This window comes from Carassius carassius, chromosome 21, assembly GCF_963082965.1.
Source record: "Carassius carassius chromosome 21, fCarCar2.1, whole genome shotgun sequence".
Classification (NCBI taxonomy): Eukaryota; Metazoa; Chordata; class Actinopteri; order Cypriniformes; family Cyprinidae; genus Carassius; species Carassius carassius.
The window spans coordinates 29921626-29941947 of record NC_081775.1 but is presented as its reverse complement, the minus strand read 5'-3'; the positions used below and the strand labels follow the sequence as shown (position 1 = coordinate 29941947).

The 20322-nt window shown below is 36.1% G+C and overlaps 1 protein-coding gene across 4 annotated transcripts in view; it reads right to left on the bottom strand.

The window, feature by feature from the left end:
* The window catches only part of LOC132098106 (homeobox protein cut-like 2), a 160845-nt gene that overhangs the window by 4543 nt on the left and 135980 nt on the right, over positions 1-20322 (bottom strand). For 2 of the 4 annotated variants that reach the window (XM_059504250.1, XM_059504247.1), the window contains 14 exons: positions 20227-20322; positions 19598-19674; positions 19445-19511; positions 16593-16641; positions 14757-14852; positions 14335-14532; positions 13582-13640; positions 13454-13502; positions 13124-13223; positions 11466-12110; positions 8459-8557; positions 6375-7165; positions 2711-2888; positions 1179-1466 (listed from right to left, as the gene is read on the bottom strand). The exon at positions 20227-20322 is cut by the window's right edge and continues 43 nt beyond it. In XM_059504250.1, coding sequence (XP_059360233.1) covers positions 1179-1466; positions 2711-2888; positions 6375-7165; positions 8459-8557; positions 11466-12110; positions 13124-13223; positions 13454-13502; positions 13582-13640; positions 14335-14532; positions 14757-14852; positions 16593-16641; positions 19445-19511; positions 19598-19674; positions 20227-20322 — 2792 coding nt within the window. The remainder of the gene's footprint in view (positions 1-1178; positions 1467-2710; positions 2889-6374; positions 7166-8458; positions 8558-11465; positions 12111-13123; positions 13224-13453; positions 13503-13581; positions 13641-14334; positions 14533-14756; positions 14853-16592; positions 16642-19444; positions 19512-19597; positions 19675-20226) is intronic. The other 2 variants (XM_059504248.1, XM_059504249.1) reach the window with 2 other exon arrangements.

Below are 20322 nucleotides of genomic sequence, written 5' to 3'. Positions count from 1 at the left end.
TCAGGAATGGCAGCAGGCAGGTGTGAGCACATCTGCACGCACAGTGAGGCCAAGACTTCTGGAAGATGGCCTGGTGTCAAGAAGGGCAGCAAAGAAGCCACTTCTCTCAAAAAAACATCAAGGAAAGATTGATCTTCTGCAGAAAGTATAGTGAATGGACTGCTGAGGACTGGGGCAAAGTCATATTCTCCGATGAAGCCCCTTTCCGATTGTTTGGGGCATCTGGAAAAAGGCTTGTCCGGAGTAGAAAAGGTGAGCGCTACCATCAGTCCTGTGTCATGCCAACAGTAAAGCATCCTGACACCATTCATGTGTGGGGTTGCTTCTCATCCAAGGGAGTGGGCTCACTCACAATTCTGCCCAAAAACACAGCCATGAATAAAGAATGGTACCAAAACACCCTCCAACAGCAACTTCTTCCAACAATCCAACAACAGTTTGGTGAAGAACAATGCATTTTCCAGCACGACAATATTTATGTAATTCTCAAAACTTTTGGCCACGACTATAGATCTGTAGGCAACATTTCTAATGATCATTCAACTTTTAAAGCTTTTGTTTTTCTCTAACAGTTATATTATAAACCTATTACATTTAATTACATTTTATTTAGATTGCAATTTTTTATACTTTTAGTTAACACAACACTTCAGCCCCGGTGAGCTTAAAGAACACCCAACTATTGTACAGTAGTGTCACAAGTGTTGATAACATGTGACCCTGGAGCACAACGCCAGTCTAGAGTCTCTGGGGTATATTTGTAGCAATAGCCAAAAATACATTGTATGGGTCAAAATTATAGATTTTTCTTTTATGCCAAAAATCATTAGGATATTAAGTAAAGATCATGTTCCATGAAGGTATTTTATACATTTCCTACTGTTAATATATCAAAACATAATTTTTTATTAGTAATATGCATTGCTAAGAACTTCATCTGAACAACTTTAAAGATGATTTTCTCAATATTTTGATTTTCTTGCACCCTCAGATTCCAGATTTTCAAATAGCTGCATATCAGACAAATATTGTCCGATCCTAACAAACCATACATCAATGGAAATCTCATTTATTCAGCTTTTTATTTTTTTTTATATGACATATAAAGCTCAATTTTGAAAAACTGACACTTAAAACTGGTTTTGTGGGTCACATTTGATAAAAATGCTGTAAAGCACCTAAGTTGTTGTCGGTCAGCACTTCCTTCACTCTCTTGGTGATGGCATACGTGTCCAGCTCCGGGGACATGGCCACCAGCTCCTGGATGCCCAGCGGTGTGGGGGGCTGCTGCGGGACCATCATGCCCAGCGTACTCTTCCCTCCGTGGGGCTCGGTGTGCTGCGGCTGCTGGTTCTCTTTACTGCTCTCCAGCGCCAGACTCACGGGCTCCAGGGTCACCCTGGGGTGACCGTCCTCAGGACTCGGAGGAGGAGACGGGGACGAGCGGCTCGTCACGGGGCTCTTATCTGGGAACCAGCCGCCAAAGATGAGAGTAGCACTCACAGTCAGAAGCATTTTACGTGCATTTTTTATGTTGAAAATACCAACACAGAAAACAAAAGGAACAGAAACATATATGCTCATATATATATTCATTACAATATTATTGTATTTTGTCCAATACAAATATCTAAACACACTTAAATCAAGATTAAAAAAAAAATAAAAATAAAAATAATAATAATAATCATAAACTCTTATTATAATTAAGTGGGTTTAGCTTTCAGTGGGGTAAGAAAATAAGTGTTTTTTTACTTTTAAGTTATCTTTTACCTTTTATTTTTATGACCCCACTCACAAATAATTGTTCATGTTTGCAGCATTATTATTATTATTATAATTTTTTCAGAACACAAGGCTTAAAATCTTAAGTCATTTTGCATCTCAAGTAAATTTATTTTGACTTAGGAATTTTTAGACATTTGCACTGGAAAAACAACACCAAAAATACTAAATAAGAAATAACAATTTATAATAATGATTAACAATTTATAATATTATTAAATAATATTTAAGAATGATTTATTTAGCTATGCAGGAAATAAGAAATAGTATTTTGCATACAGTACATTTAATGAAGCCTAACTGTAATATGTTTGGCATTTTCCCATAATTTCAATGACAATTAATCATATTTCCCCCTTAAACGATCACTACCAGAACACAAAAAAATTTTTATTTACTGTAATAATATAAGCTGTTGTACTTTATACTATAAATGATACAGTATATTAAAAAAGTTTTTATATAATAATAATAATAATAATAATAATACAACCGCATTTCTAATAGGTTTTTTTATATACCTAATTTGATTCTACGATTTTTTTAATCAAAATGGAAAGACAAAAACAATGGTTTTGTTTAACTAGCACAGTAAGTGAAGACTTATGATCAAATGTTTTGCATTTTGTCATCATTTTCATTACAATAAAGCAGATATCCCTCTAAGACTCTCAATACTGAAATGCTACAAGGTCTCTTCACTTTAATATTATTTGAGAACTTATACATGATAAGTGTTTGTTACAGTGCATGTCATTTGTTTCCGAAGATTGTTTTAAGCTTCTCATTAATATAATAACATTTTTATCAAAATACAGATAAGAAACAAGAAAGAATAAACTTATACTAAAATACAAAGCTATACTTCTTTTAGTATTGCAGAAATGAGAACAGCTGTGTGTCTGTGGTGATGACTGACCCTGACCTTGACCTTGACCTTGACCTTGACCCTGACCCTGACCCTGGATGAGAGCGTGACCCAGCTGGTCCAGCAGCCAGAGCTGCATGCGTATGAACGGCTCGCGGCCCTTCTGAGTGAGCTTACTCCAGGGTTTGGGTCTGGATAACATGTCACTCACGCTGCCCTGAGACAACCCCAGCACCTGCCAGAGACACACAGACAATAATAACGTTCATAATAAAACAGAAACACCACTGTTTGAAATCAGCTAGAATATAAATCTGGCCATATTCTACTGACCACTAGATGGCAGCAAAAACATTCCAGCAACTCACTACTGAACTTACACCACCACTCAAGAGTTCAGCATCAGGAAGTTACAGAAATAATCACTTTTACTGAGTAAGGATGCATTAAAATGTTCAGAAGTGACAGTGAAGACATTTCTAATGTTTGAAAAGATTTCTTTTTAAAGTAAGTGCTGTTCTTTTAAACTTTACATGTATCACTGAAAGTTTCACTGTTTCCACAAAGAAGATTCAGGTTTAGACTGGAGTGAGGAGTATCACTATATTATTGCCGCGTTTCCACCGCAGGAACTTTACCCAGGAACTAGGGACTTTGGCCTGGTACTCGTTGTGTTTCCACCGCAGGAACCAGGAACTAAATAAAGTTCCGGGTAAAAAAATGCCCCCCAGAAAGTCCCTGCTGGCGAGGTGGTACTTTTTCAAAGTTCCGGAACTTTCGGGGGCGGGACTTGGGCGCTAAACATCCTGATTGGTTGAGTTCATGCAGCATTGGTTGAGTTCAACCACCATTTATTCGGATCAACATTTTCAAAATGTTAATGTTATTGTGTTATGAAATGTAATTTGAAAAGTTTTTCAGGCGAGAATGTAGTTGTTTAAAACTCAAATCTGTGGTTTATTTATAAAGACAGCGCCTATTTAAAAATGTGTTTCGCCGATCTCGGAGACGTGAGCTCCACGCGACCAGCGAGAGCTCAGTGATCATGTATCCGCCGAGAGCAGCCTCTCCTCGGCTAGACCTTCTGATGTGTGCCGCTGGCTCTGATGTCTCTTTAGTGGTTAAACATAAAATATAATTTGTTTTGGGTAAATCCAACAGATTTTCTTTGGTCTGTATTCAATTTATCTATATGTTAAAATGAAAATAAAAAAGGCAAATTTATATAATATTTTGTTTCATTGTAATGGCTGTATATACACAACACATCCCTGTACTAAGTACATTTCTGCAGCTGTTATTATGTTAAAATGAAAACGAAAGTAGGCAGTGGTATTTGATATCATAATTCGTTTTATTGTAAATATACAGAGAGGAAAATTGCAGTAGCCATGGTCAGCTGACTGATGTTATCAAGTACGCTGCTGTTTGCAGAATTACCGGATTCGCTTCGTCGCGGACATCACACTCCCGAGTCGAATGTGCAAAGTCTGAACTACCGAGAATGCACGTCCAAAATCACATACATCACAAAGCAACAGGTCTGGGGGGAAAAAAGTTCCTGGTACAAATGTTACGCGTAATTTCGATTGAACGCGGCATATATTATAAGTTTGCTATATTCAATTATATGAAATGCTAAAAAAAAGTTGATTTGTGGGTATCAGATACCAAAATAGATGTATGCCATTTCCACACGATAAGATACAATTTGTGCCAGATTTTCATGCACTGATTCCTTTGATCTCGACTCATTACAGGAAAACTTCCTCTCCAGCTGTGCTGTGTTAGGACACGCAAACAATCTCAACAGGGTTATTATCATTGACTTAAACTATAATATAATATAATATAATATAATATAATATAATATAATATAATATAATATAATATAATATAATATAATATAATATAATATAATATAATATAATATAATATAATATAATATAATATAATATATAAAATGTTTAGCATTTTACCATCCTTTTCATTAAAATTAAGCAGATATCCCTGTAAAAGTACGAAAATAATACTGATAATAATAATAAACCCTATAAAAACTAAATCCTAAAAAAGCTAAATAATAGTAAAAAGAAATACTATCAAAATTTAATTAAATAAAAAAATAAAAAAACAAAAATAACTAAAAAAAAATTAAGAAAAAATATTAGTATATTAATTATAATAAATAATATAATAATACTATTTTACTAATAAAAAAGTTTGTGTATGCAAACTAGGGCTGTCACTTTTGTGAAAAAAATCATTTTCGATTTTAAGACATGAGTGTTCAATGAATCGATTGTAAAATCGATTTTCCATGTCTAAAAAAAAAAGATGTTTCCTTTTTCAACGTCAAATAACGGACGAATGTAAAGAGCGCTGGAAACGCACAAGTCAGCAATATTTCTTATTTATTGGCAAGAAGTTTCGTGCAGAATAACAAACAGCAACAGGAGTGCAACATTCTCGAAAAAATATATATGCCGAGGGGACGGCTGCCATACCAAAAGAAAAACATCACTGCAGGCTTCAACCCGGCTGCATTTATGATTTAGGCAATTCAAAAATCTCCAAGATTATTTTAAATAATGATTCAATCCATGTCAAACAACTGTTCAAAAAAATGAAACTTTAAATGGACTTGAGAAAGAGGCCATGTGTGTTTTTTTATTGAAAGTAACCAACACTTAGGCTAGGCGGCACTATGCAGGCATAATGAAATGTGCAAAAAGGCTAGGGCCATTACAAATTTATTGGACAGGAAAACAAGTCGATCAACATTTTCGGGTTCCAGAGCAGAGCGTTTTTTATTCACTATATGTCCAGCTGTTGAGAAGACGCGCTCCGACCGCACTGATGTCCCAGGGACACTCAGGTACAGCTGCGCAAGGTGGGGTATTACTGCCAATTTTCCACCACAAAAGCCAGTCGCTGTCAGCTTGCAATGGTCCTTTTCATAACTCAGAATCTCCTGTAACTAGATGTGCGAATGAGGCGAATTCGCATTTACCGCGCCGCGAGACCTCCAGACGCGTGTAACCGCGTCTTTACATTGACTAAACATTGAAAGCATTTGGTGTGAACGCAGAGAGGTCGCTTTCGACGTCACTGGGTCTTATTGGTCATAAAATTGCTGGTATTTTCTGTCTAGCCTTCGCAACGCATACTGCACTTTCAGAATTCTTTATTTTCTTTTTCTGCTTGTTTGTGAGTTTTGTTACATCTATATTTTTTTATTGTTTAATTATTTTAAAATGAATAGTGTACATATTTGGTTAAAATCGATTTCCTATTTTCATTTTCGAAACTTTTTTGGTTGGTCCGATCGATTGTGCAATCGATTTTCGAACTAAAAGTGACAGCCCTAATGCAAACGTATTGGTGTGTGAGCTCAAAAAATTATAAACACACATAATTGTAAAAATAAAATGTTACAAAAATAGCATATTTTAATGGACATATTTGATATTTTTCCTTATGTTATAGTTATGCAGTAACAGCTTTGAATATCAATTATTATTATTAGCTTATTAGATTATTAGCACGCATAATAATGCTTCATGCTATTGGGTAAATAGACATTATTAAATTGAAAATATTGAATTTTAAACACTGCACTGATCTTGTAGCATGATCTGAATAAAAGTAAGTTTTGTAAGACGTTTTTTGTGAACTGTGGTTATTAATGACACTAAACATGAACATTTCTGAAGCCCACCTTCTCTCCGAAGATCCTCTGGCAGATCCCGTTCTTGGCCAGCTTCTCCTTCACCTGCCGGGTGAGTTCGAGGGTGTCCACCTCGCGGTACATGTACAGCTCGTACTGCTCCGGGGTCAGCGGCGGGACGGTGGGCTTCAGGGTTCGGGGGATGTAGGCGGGGAAATACGACACCCGTGCTTCTCCGCTGACCGATGCGTCCGGCTCCATCTTGATCTCCAGCGGCCGTCCCAACACCGGCTCGTCCTCAGGGGCGGACGCTTCCTCGCCGTTCACGGGACAGTCTCCGTTCTCCATCCGCGGCCAGGGACGAGGCATGGACGCATGTCCCGTGGACGATGAGGAGGAGAGTGATGGAGACACAGAGGTGAAGGGGCGAGCGGTGCCGCCCATCATCACAACCGCACCGTGCTCCGTGGACCAGTGCTGGTCGAAATACGCACCGGTCTCGCCGATCTCTGTCTTCACCTGGCGGATGATGTTTTGGACGAAGGCGGCGGGGGACAGGACGCTCAGGGGCGTCTGAGGGCTGCCGGTGTGATTGGACACACCCTCTTCCTGTTTGATGAATGGCGGTGTGGGGGGCGGATGAGGCTTGGCGGGGTCCTGCAGGGCGAGACGCTCGCTGGAGGACGCCCGGCCGCACACCTCCATCTCCAGCTGGGCCTGCTGCTGCGCCTGCATCTCTCGACGAGCCTGCTCCAGGATGCTCTTGATGGTTTCGTCTGAGCTGCTGCTTCCTCCAGAGCTGTTTCGTCCTGATGAGCAGCCCAGAGACGACTTACACTCTCCTGGCCAACACACACAGATCACAACAAGAGTTTGCAAGTTTGCAGAAGTAGTTTGACTTGACATGCATTCTTTAAAAAGTGTTGGCAAGACACACCGCGTGTAGACAAATAAGAACTATTTATTACATATACAAAAATATTTATAATATCAAAATTTGCATTTTAAAAAATGAATATTAAATATTTATATAATAGTAAAAGTATTTAATTAAATGTATATTTTGTTTAATAATACATTAGTAAAATAAATATTTCAAATATTTAATTATTGTAAAAATGTATTATAATTATAGCCAAACTAGCAAGTGTGAAGACAAATAATTATTTAGCAAACTAATTATAACAAATAAATAAAACAATAAATGATTTAAATATTTAAAATACAATATTAACATCATTTTAATATTAAAAGAAAATTATATATGAATACTAAATATTTATATAATAGTACATTTGAATTATATTCATATTTTGTTTTTGATAATACAATAATAAAATATTTTAAATATTATATATAATATAGAAAATATTACATTGTATTAATATTTTGTATTTGATAAAATAAAATAAATATTTAAAACATTAAATTAATATAAATTATTATTATTTACATTTATTTATTAATAATTAAATACAGCAGACAAACATTTGATTGGCAGTGTTTTAGTAGTATATTTTCAGAGAACGTCTTACATTTTTTTTTAACAATATACAGTATGATTATGCTTGCTTACATTAAATTTTTTTATTATAAAAATATGATTAAAATATTCAATGCTCTATAAGACACTGTGAAAATATCTGTAATCTGTTTCTTGTCTTTATATCTCAACATCCTTCAAATAAATATACTAAAGAAGCAAAATTACACAGGACAGTAAGAGAAAAAAAATGTTTGTAAAATTTTGAGAGACCATAATTTATTTTTTGCCAATTTTTTTATTTTTATTTAAACGTCATTTATTTTTGTAAATACCTCACTAAATGTTGTTATAGCGAGGCTTAAATACATATTTAAGCACATATTAATGCTTAAAATGTCTGTTCTTTGTATATTTACGTTTAAAATATATTGTGATGAGAAAAATACATTTAATTCAGGATATACTGTCTAGTCACACATTTTGGTTCCTCAGATCTGATTATTTTTTGTTGTGAAGTAAGTGATTTTGAACAGAATGCAGATGATTCCGACACACATCAGGCATCCCTTTATGCAAAACAATCGTGCAACAGTCAGATCAGAGCTGCTGTGCTGTTGTGAAGGTAGCAGCGTGAGGTCTTTGTACTCACCTCTTTGTGACTGGATCTCCTTCTTGGCCTGCTCTAGAATGTTCTTGATGGCATCATCTGACCCAGTTTCAGGAGTCCGGATGCGAGGAGTGATGCTCCCTGTCGGAGAGGGTAAAGGAGAGAGAGGAGAGCTGATCAGAGAGCAGCTCCAAAGCCTGGCGTTTGATCGCTAGATCAATGACCGCCTTTGAGACGCTGGCATCAAGTGCAGGTGTGCTAGCACATGAACGCTTTACTTTCAAACCCAGAGCTGAGAGCATCACAACAAATCAGGCTTTAGGAGGGTGTGCGGAAGAGCTAGAGACCGGACCGCTTCTCTCTGGGGGTTTCGAGGGATGAGACATCTTCAGGATATCAGATGGGGCTGTGGGATCGGTCAAAGACATGAAACACAGCTCACCAGCCATTTGACTTCCATAATGTGAGGGAAATAGCAGGTGGATAATATTAGTTGTGATCTCTAATGAACCTGTCCAGAACATGCCAGGGTCATATTATACCTCAAATCAATTAAAAATAAAATGTTGTGCTTTTAATATAGATGTTTTTATTTTAACCATGAAGATATATATTTTCTAAATTATTATTTAAATTGTAAAGTATTCATATATGATAGTAGTATTTGTTGTGATTTGAAATTCATGCATTATTATTGTATTTACTGTAACTTAAAATGATCCCTCACACTAAAATCTGATTGGTTAATACTAATGTTGTCTTTAGGACCAATAAGGATCTTTTCCTTGATATATTGAGCTATAAAAATATTAGTAAATTAATCAAATTTATCCAACAGAAACACTAGTATATATATATATATAATTGACCTGGCTTTAGTTAAAAATATCATATATGAAAAAATATTATTAAAAAATGTAATATTACTTTATGAAACGTATCATTTAATAAAACATATCAGAAGACAATTCATGCAGTTTATTAACTTACAGCATTATTAAAATATTTTATCTCTTAGTATGTTCTGCTATATTGTTATGGAATGTTTGGTCAAATTTATGTTTAATTATTATTCTATATATATATATATTCTAATTTGCATATATATATATATATATATATATATATAAATAACATTTCTTACATATATATATATTTCAGGTTGGTCCAGTGAATATTAATTTTAATAATTTTTTTGTAAATGTAAGTATTTCATTTTGATTATTAATTTTAATTAATTTTATTATACAACCCCAAATCAGAAAAAGTTGGGACAGTATGGAAAACGCAAATAAAAAAAAAAGAAGTGATTTCTAAATTTACTTTGACTTGTATTTCATTGCAGAAAATATGAACACAAAATATTTCATGTTTTGTCTGGTCAACTTCATGTCATTTGTAAATATGCATCCTTTCCTGTCATTCAGACCTGCAACACATTTCAAAAAAAGTTGGGACAGTAAAGCATTTACCACTTTGTAATGTTGCCATTCCTTTTCACAACACTTAAAAGACGTTTAGGGACTGAAGACACCAAGTGATGAAGTGTTTCAGGTGTAATTTTGTCCCATTCTTCCTGCAAACAAGTCTTAAGGTGGGCAACAGTACGGGGTCTTCGTTGTCGCATTTTGCGCTTCAAAGTGCGGCACACATTCTCTATTGGAGACAGGTCGGGACTGCAGGCAGGCCAGTCAAGTACCCGTACCCTCTTCCTCCGCAGCCAGGACTTTGTAATGTGTGCAGAATGTGGTTTTGCATTGTCTTGTTGAAATATGCATGGAGGTCCCTGGAAAAGATGTCTTCTTGAAGGCAGCATATTATGCTCCAAAATCTCTATGTACTTTTCAGCATTAATGGTGCCTACACAGAAGTGCAAGTTACCTTTGCCAAGGGCACTGACACAACCCCATACCATGACAGACCCTGGCTTTTGGACTTGTTGCTGGTAACAGTCTGGATGATCCTTTTCTTCTTTGGTCCGGAGCACACGGCGTCCATTCCTCCCAAAAAATACCTGAAATACTGATTCATCTGACCACAGTACACGTTTCCACTGTGTGATGGTCCATCCCAGATGCCTCCGAGCCCAGAGAAGTCGACGGCGCTTCTGTTAACCTAGGGCTTCCTTTTGGCACAGTACAGTTTTAACTGGCATTTGTGGATGTAACTACGTATTGTGGTACTTGACAAAGGTTTGCCAAAGTAGTCCTGAGCCCATGTGGTGATATCGCTTATAGACGAATGACGATTCTTGATGCAGTGCCGCCTGAGGGATCGGAGATCACGGTTGTTCAGCTTAGGCTTGCGCCCTTGTCCTTTACTCACTGAAATTCCTCCAGATTCCTTGAATCTTTTAATTATGTTATGCACTGTTGAATGTGAAATATCCAAATCTTTCTTTGAGGAACATTGTTTTTAAACATTTCAATAATTTTATCACGTATTTGTTGGCAAACTGGCGATCCTCGGCCCATCTTTGCTCCTAAAAGATTAGACCTTTCTTGGATGCTGCTTTTGTACTAAATCATAATAACAATCACATGTTGACATCACCTGTTTCAAATCACATCATTATTTAACCATTTTACCTCATTACTAGCCCTAAATTGCTCCTGTCCCAACTTTTTTTGAAATGTGTTGCAGGTCTGAATGACAGGAAAGGATGCATATTTACAAATGACATGAAGTTGACCAGACAAAACATGAAATATTTTGTGTTCATATTGTCTGCAATGAAATACAAGTCAAAGTAAATTTAGAAATCACTTCTTTCTTTTTTTATTTGCGTTTTCCATACTGTCCTAACTTTTTCTGATTTGGGGTTGTACATATATATATATATATATATATATATATATATATATATATATATAGTTTTATTCTATATTCATGTTTTACCTGATCATGGTTTGGTAGATACCTTTCTCATTTTTTATTACTATTTTCAAAAATGTTGCTAATAACCTGTGATAATATGAGAAATTTTGAAGGTGTCTGAATCATTTTTTAAGTGTCTATATTTATATATGGGTTGGTTCGGTCCACTCACCTCGCTGGCGAACCTGGATGGTGCGTAATGCCAGGATGTTCTGCTCGTCCGACAGGAACTGCTTCATTTTGATGAAAGGCTCTTTGCCCTTGACGGTGAGCTTCCTCCAGGGTTTGGGGCGAGCCAGGATCTCGCTGACCGAGCCCTGCGAGAGGCCCAGCACATAGTGTCCGAACACACGCTGACCGATGTTGTGTTTCAGCAGCTGCTCTTTGACCTGAAAGGCGATTTCTGCCGTGTCTAGCTGATCGTCGTCTCCTCCCCCAGAGCTTCCGCTCTCCGATTGGTCACTTGGCATGCCTGTCTCCATTGCGACGGGCATTGAGGCGTTCTGATTGGCTGACATGAGGGCCGCTTTGGCGGCGTAGAGGGCGGTGGGGAACGCCATGATGGAGCTGCCGTCTTTCTTGAAGAGCGGAGACAGGAGCTGCTTCTGCAGGAGCTGATCTCCGGGAATCTTGTCGCCCGAGAAGGGTGACACTGAGAAGGGGCGGGGCATTTCGTGGATGGAGGAAGGCGTGTTAGTTTTGGGCGGTCTCGGGCTGGAGGAAGTGCGTCCATCTATGGGCAGTGTTCCTGGAGGAGAGGAATACGACCCTGCTGGGCGACTCACGTCCTTACTGGAGTCCTCAGAGTGACCCTCGTCTTCCACAGAGAGAGAAAAGACATGTTCGCTTGATAAATCTGATCATGGATTTAAGCGCTGTTTAATGTGGAGTGACAGATTGCACATGAACTGATCATCTCCTCCACATTAATACCAGTTCCAGCACAAAATAAACTTGACTAGACATCTGAAGGTAAGTTAAAAGAAAGAGTACAACTTTACAATCCGTATCCTCTCATGTCAATCAGTGTTTCAGTAAAACAGCTTGTAAACAATTCATGTAACATCACATTTAACTCAGGAAAAAAACATCTGGTAACCATAAACTGGTTAGTCATTCAGAAAAAAATAAAACTGTAGAGAGGGGCATTTTGCTAAATATATGCAACAAATAACTTCATTATAATTGTTTTACCGTTCTTTAATGTTTTATGTTTTAATAAATCCGTCCATGTTTTATGAAAGCCACTCTTTAAATGTGTATATTTAAAAAAAAAACTGAAGTAATTGTAACTTATTATAAAAACATCAAGTTCAAATTTAGTGATAATGTCAATATTTTCCTACCATATTACCATACATCATGACTCTAAATGAATAACATATTCATGTACCATGGTATTACCATGGTACTCCAATGAAGTGTTGTTTTAGTAACATTGAGATACTATTATATACAGAATATATATTTTTGTTTAAATAATTTAATTTATTATAATTTTTTTCTATTTTCTTTACAAATTTTAGCATTTTTTATTTTTTCATCTATTTATTTATGTTTGTATACATGCATTTATTTAATTATGTGTGTGTATGTTATGATTTTTATTCATTGATATTCATTAATATTTCAGTTTTAGTTATTTTACTACAAATTAAACCAAATGAAAACGAGAAACGCTGCTTTGGCAAAGTTATTTTATTTTCACTTAACATTTATTTCAAGTGACAAAAATATTTTTTATGGTTTTAGTTTGTCATCCTTGTACTTGAAAGACGAAAGGGAAAAGTTTAGTAGCACATCTGTGAACGTGAACAGACACATCCTTACCGCTGTTGTGTAACACTCTGACTTTATCCACAAGACATTTGTGAGAGGGCAGAAAGGAGTCTTTGTCCAGCAGCAGAGCCTCAGCGGTTTTTGCCGATTCCTGCTCACACACACACACACACACACACACCACAGGGCAGTTGAACTCTCGTGATCGATGCATTATGGATGATCCTAGTGAGGCGTTCACACTGATCGCTGTGGCGTTTCCTCACTGACAGATGCAAGCAACTGTTTGCTGTGGAGAACTTTATTGGTCTTTTATTTGAGAGGGTCAATATAACGTAGGACTCTTAAACAACCCTACAGCTCTGCAGGAATAACACTTACCTGGGATGAACTGCCATTGGCTGATGCCAGTTTCATGGCTTTTAGGATGCTGTAGGAGATATGATGATACGTTAACATCACTGTCATCACACAAAACCTTCACCGCATGTGTTCCAGCAAAACCTCACCTGAGTTCAGTCTTGATCTCTTCATAATCCATCTGAGACTGTAGCTTAGCCTCCAGAGTCTGTGGAGACACATGTTAATTATGGGTCATCGATGAATTATTACAGAACAGATGAAAACACAACCCAAGTGGAGTCAGACTGATTTATTTGGTCTCTTATAAAATCTAAATTATGCTTTAAACAAACACTACTGCTCAAAAGTTTGGGGTTGGTAAGATTTTGTGTTTTTGAAAGAATTCTCTTCTTCTCACTGACTAGGGCTGCATTTATTTGTTAAAAAATACAGTAAAATCACCAATATTGTGAAATATATTTTAGTTTGAAAATAAATGTGTTCTATTTCAATGTGTTTTAAAATGTAATTTATTCCTGTGATCAAAGCTGAATTTTCAGCATCATTGTTCCAGTCTTTTAATATAAACGAAAATCTTACTGTGATACATATTTTGATAAATTTAATGGATCCATAGTGAATATTAAAAACGGCAATAAGTTTATGTTTGTTAATGCTGTTATTGCTCTCTTTTACGAAAGTGCTGGAAAGCACTTGGATAAAAGCAAACTTAATGAAGATGAGAAAACTATGCACCTATGCAAATACATACAACATTTTTAATAGCAGCTGAAAGCATATTCAAATCAACCAGAAATGTGTGAAAATCATGTGCTGCTTTAAAACAAATCTGTAGCCATAATTATCGACATTACTTATTTTTAAATGATAACATCCTGACCTCACATTGTGGCTCTCACCTCTATAGCTTCTGACTTATAGGCCAGCTGCCGCTCCAGCTCTGCGATCTGATTGGCCGAGGAGTCCTGGACTTCCTGTAAGGTGAACTGGAGTCTCTGGATGCTCTGGAGCAGTCGGAGGATCTCTCGGTCCTTGGAGAACAGCACCGCCTCCAGCCGGGACAGCGAGGTCTCGTCTCGCTCCTCGCGCTCCATCTCCTGAGACCACAAATGAAAGGAGATCAGGGGGACGGGGGGTCTTTTCAACTTCAAAATCTGCTCCTGCTCTCTAGCTTCCTGTAATCACAGCACCTCAAAGAGCCGCTAACGAGGTTCCAGTGGTGTGGGAGCATCTGATCGTTTCCTCCCACTGGAGATTGGACGTGCTACGGTGGCAATTTGCAGTCGGCCGGCTTTCATCTAACAGAGAGAGTCATTCTTACCTCCTTGGGTCTGTCTTCTGATGGGCCGGTCCCTTTAGAAGTGCCAGCGAGCTGCTCCTTCAGCTTCTCCACCTCCCTCTGGGCCAGATCCGCTCTCTGCCATCACACAAGTTTGGAAAATTTTAGAGGAGTCTGTGTGTGCAGTAACCCCAAAAATATTTAGACACTTGCGCAACACTTTAATAAAGCATTTGAAATAATAAATGCATAAATTTCACAATGATCGAAATGATCCAAACTTTGCTGATGTACCTGTTGAACACAATCTAATCCATGCCTTCTTTCGTCTGATTTGATAGTTTTTAGTTTTTAGATTTGATAGTTAAGACTTGTTTTTTTTCCAAGTAAAAGGGCTTTTAGCATACAAGACAACTTGAGCTTCAGGTAACTTTTTGCATCATAAACATAAAAATAACTTGGATGTTGTTACTAACATTTTAAGATGAACACTTACTAGACTGAAACAGGTTTATTTGATGATCAAGTTTATTGGATTTCTTGGAATTCATAATTAAGTATCAAATATGATCATCAGGCTTTTGAGAAAGGCTTATTTGTTCATCTCTCAATCATTATTATATTGCATATCAAGCTAAATTCAAATGAGAAACCAGCTGAAATAATCATTATTTTATTGACATTTAAACCATTTTTTTAAATAATTGTATTTTTAATTTGATAAAACTATAAATACCCTGGTGCCACTTTTATGGCATTGTTGTTGTTTTTAATATTTTTTTGTTATTTTATTTGAATTTAAGTAAAAATCTTACTAATTTAAACTGTGTGATTTTGTCATTTTTATTTTTTATTTTATTTTTGGTTTTAATCAGTTATTCTCATGCGCCAAGTTAAAATAATTTAAAGTCAGAAACTAGCAAAAATAAGTTTTTAAAATGTAGTTTAAATTTTTTTTAGTTTTGGTTAAGTATAAAACCCCTGGTGTCATAAAAGTTTTTGGCCACTTTTATGTTTTTATTTTTGCATTTTCCATTTTCATTTAAATTTTAGAAAAAGTTTTAGTTATATATATATATATGTTATATATTATAACTATTCATTTTTGTTCTAGTTATTTTAGTACATACAGAAACTTGTTAACACAAAATAAGTTAAATAAAAGTAATACATGAAAAATATTTGACTTTATTTAATCTTTTTATGGGATATGGTTTCATTTAACTATAACAACCCTGATACCAAAGTGTTTTTTCAGGCATATATCCTGCAGACTGTTTAAGTTTAGGAAGGCGTGCAGTAAAACACAGTAAAACACAGATGGAGCATCAATACAAATCAGGGCCAAACTTTCCCAGAGATCCAGAATCAAATGTACAATCAGGCCGAACGGAGCAAGAACGCCCTCGAAAGCCCAATCAGAGGAGATTTCCAGGTGCCGCAGGTAAAACAGCGTTCTGCTGAGGCGTGTGTTTACTTGCAGGCACTTTCTTCTCAAACGGTTTACCTGCTCTGTCACACTCGGCCTGCTAATTAATGACTCATTTTCGAATCATTTATCTAAGAGCTGCTGGCGAAGGGAGAAAAAGCAAATCACAGTGGAAAAAGGAAGCAATCAGCGCAATGAGGTAACTAACAGCCCTCCTCGTTCACCACATCGCTGTCGTCTCTCAGCATCCATCTCTCTCTCTCCTGTCCTCCGCCGTGGGAAAGAGTGCCGGCTAATCACGGGCCTGCGAGAGCGAGGATGAGGAGGGTGCTGGGGGAGGAAGAGGGGCTGCAGGGGCGTCTAATTAAACTCAAAGCTTGATTACGAAGGTGATTATCTTGGCGACGTGGCGTCTCAATCAGAGGCTGAGAGGAGGGCACCGCACTCACCTGGTTGGCCTTCTCCAGGTTCACCATTAGCGCGCCCATCTCCTCCACTCTGGAAGACACAAACCTTGCGTTTAACATCACGTTTAACGCTCACATGCAACTACACACAGATTCATGCTGCTGAAAAAATGCACAGAGTGCCATGTTATGTTGGAAAGTTGTTCTGAAATGAGTTCGGCAAACGACACGAAGGATTTAATAACAATAAATATAGCATTTACTACATTAAGTTTGCTAATGTTAACCAGCATAGCTATTAGCAAATTAGCATCCCCTTAATGCAGTCATTATAGTGAAAAAAAACCAAACAGATTTTTCCTACTTTGCTACATTAACTGAAATAAAACAATATAAAATTAAATAAACTTTATTTCAGCTAGTTGCATGAAATATTTTTCATTTTCATTTATATAAACGTAACTACGTAAATAACTAAAGCTAAAATGAAAAAATAAAAAAACTTGTATATATATACTGTATATTTATATATATATAATTAAAAAACGAATTAAAATAACAAACATACGCTTTTGTTAACAAACACAAGAAAATCAAAAATGACTAAACCTTTGAAAAAAAAGAAAATGACAATGTAAAATATTAATATAAGAACTGAGAACTAAAATAAAAACTGTGGAGTGTGTTTATGAACATAAATAATATTTTGTGTTTAATAATAATGTTTTTAGTGTAAATTAATATTTAATTACGTTTAATTAAAATAAAAAAATGCTAAAAAAGTGCCAAGTACAAAATAGCCTACTGTTTATTTGAGTGAAATTTTATGTACAATATTACAGAATTATGTATTATGTAATATTAGATTATTAACATATATTAAAATATTATAATTATACACTTTCCAATATTAGATTACATACATATATGTAAATGTTTTGACTATTTTTTTTTTTAGAATTATAATAAAACGTATTTCAAACATTGTAGGTTTTCTCAAAAAAACTTCCACATAGTGTGACACGACTGAAACGAAAGACTGCACTGTCATTTATGAATTCAGTAAAAGTTCATTATGTGAATGATTCATAAGACCGATTCATTATTTAGTGATTCAATAATAAAAACAGCTTTCCAAGATTGTTTAATCAGACAACGCTGGCTGTGATGCATGTGAGTACGATGAAATAGAAAGATGTGAAGGCAGTGTTTCTTTCACCATCACTGAATTTCAGAATATTACACACTGCTAAATGCACCAGCATTTACATCACAGTGCAGAAAAAATACCAAAAACCTCCAAATGCAAAGAATAAGCTACTCTAGAATTTACACATACATCTGCCTAAAAAGTGTCCTTTTCTCCAGAGAAACCTTGTGAAGCACAAACAGAAGAAATATATAAATAAAGGAATGAACACTAGTTCAGAAGTTCTTAAGGGAGTCACTGAAGTCAGTCAAATGCAAGGTTTGCTGTCATTAGAGTCGAGTGAGTCATATCTTATCTTATCATCGTATCCCAACATGCCCACACACACTCGTGCTCCGCACAATCAGACAACTCTCGTTTGAATAGCGTCTCGGGGAGATTATTCATAAGGTTTGTTTGAAGTTCAACAGTTTCCTCTCAGCCATCAGGGAGTTGATTTTCAAAAGGTGGAGAGGCAGCGGAATAAAGAGGAGTGAAAGATTGATTAAACATGTGAGTCTCTGAGGTGGTGCTAAACAAAGATACCTTCTCAATTAGACGAGATTCGCTTTAACAGCACAATCAGAGAACTGCAGTCTGAAAAAGTGTCTGTAAATGAAACCTTGTGACTCTTGTGACCTGACAGATAATGTCAAACTTTAAGAGCAGGTAAACATTTCATTTGACACTGTAATACAGTCGCGTACCACTCATACTGTAGTGTGTAAAAATGCAAAATGAGGTATGTACTGTAAAAAACTTTTGCATTTCTTCTCTTTCCTAGGTTGCTTCCTAATCTAGTTTCTTAGCTATTAAACCTAGCATTGATTGTTAAGGATATTGTTGGTTTTTGGACTAAAAGTTCCTGTTTTTTAATTCGCTTTCACTAAAAGCATCAGCAAAAATCATAAAAGTTAATATAACAATTGAAATATGATAAAAAAAAAATATATATATATATATATATATATATTATATATATATCTCATTCATGGCTCGATATTGACTAACATTAAGACCAAATCTGAATTGAATTAAAAAATATTCTCAGACATACATTCATATAGCCACAAAATAATAATTACAATAAATAAAATAAATGAATAAATTATACATATTACATTTTTTTTATGTTTTAAGTATTCATGTCATACGTTGTTTTGTTTGTACATTTATTTTTACATTTTTAACATTTATAATATTTTTTATAAATAATACAGAAAATAAACAGAAGATGATATAAAATAATTATTGCTGATAAGCACAACTGATTGAATGAAACATGCATATGAAGTAAAAAAAAAAAAAAGGTATTATTATAAAATGACTGTACAATAATTTAAATTACTAAATGTAGAAACCCAATCCAGCCCCGCTGAGGGGAAAACATAACAGTTACAAGAACAGTTTAGTCTGTTTTGAGGGTTTTAGAGGGATTCTGCATGAAAATAAAGAGTGTTCAAGCTCAGGTCGAGTAGAGAACGAACTTTAAACCCTTAACTAGAGTCAGAGAGGTTCAATTCTGGATGAGACTTGAATGGAAAAAGTAGGTTTTGTGTCACCGTAACAGAAGGGAAGAAAATCGCTGTGTTTCTGTTGTTTGCAATGACAGACCAAACATGCAGCTTGAGATGAAATCACAGAAACAGGAAATGAACATCAGAGCACATCAGCATTATATGGCCACAGTGAATACGTGTCTTACTTTCCCGCCATTTCTTTGTCGTATTTACACCTCAGTTCCTGCAGCTTCGTTTGGGCCGAGTTGAGCGCTGTGAGACAGAGAAACGGCCACCATTATTGACCTCTGACCTCATATCAAGCCTCAGATGACCACACTGTTAGAGACGGATCTTACATGACTGAAGCGCTTTGATCCGGTCCTCAGCCTGGCCGAGTCTGACAGGCAGAGTGACGTCTGATTCATCTTCCTCCCTGTGGAAACGGCGAGGCAGCGGAGAGATCAGAACAGGAAGTGACTGAAACCCCGCTGAGAAATTAGGAAGCTCTTGAATGGATCTCTGGAAAGCCACAGCTGATTTCTGCTAAGTGTCTCATTCAGAGATGAATACAGTAGCATACTATAGTACGGTATGTAACAATGCAAAATGTGAAGCATACAACAGAGCACACAGTGTGAGATGTGGTATCCCAGAATGCAATATGTCACAATTATGAACATATATATATATATATATACACAGTACAGACCAAAAGTTTGGACACACCTTCTCATTCAAAGAGTTTTCTTTATTTTCATGACTGTGAAAATTGTAGAGTCACACTGAAGGCATCAGTCACAATTTGTAACATTTATATACGAGATTTTATTCAAATTTTATTGCAATTTGTTTTATAAATAATGTATATAAAATACTTTTTTTAATAGAAATAAGTATTGCCGATAATTAAATGAACAGCAAATGAACAGCACTCACTGAATGACAGATATATAGATATAGAGTATACAGTAAGTTTTGTGTGTACCCTTCCTGTGTGTCCTGGTGATTCTGGAGCGGGGCGTCTCCATCCTGGACGGTCTGTGTGCTGTTTGGGGTCATCATGTGGGGCGGCTGTGACGAC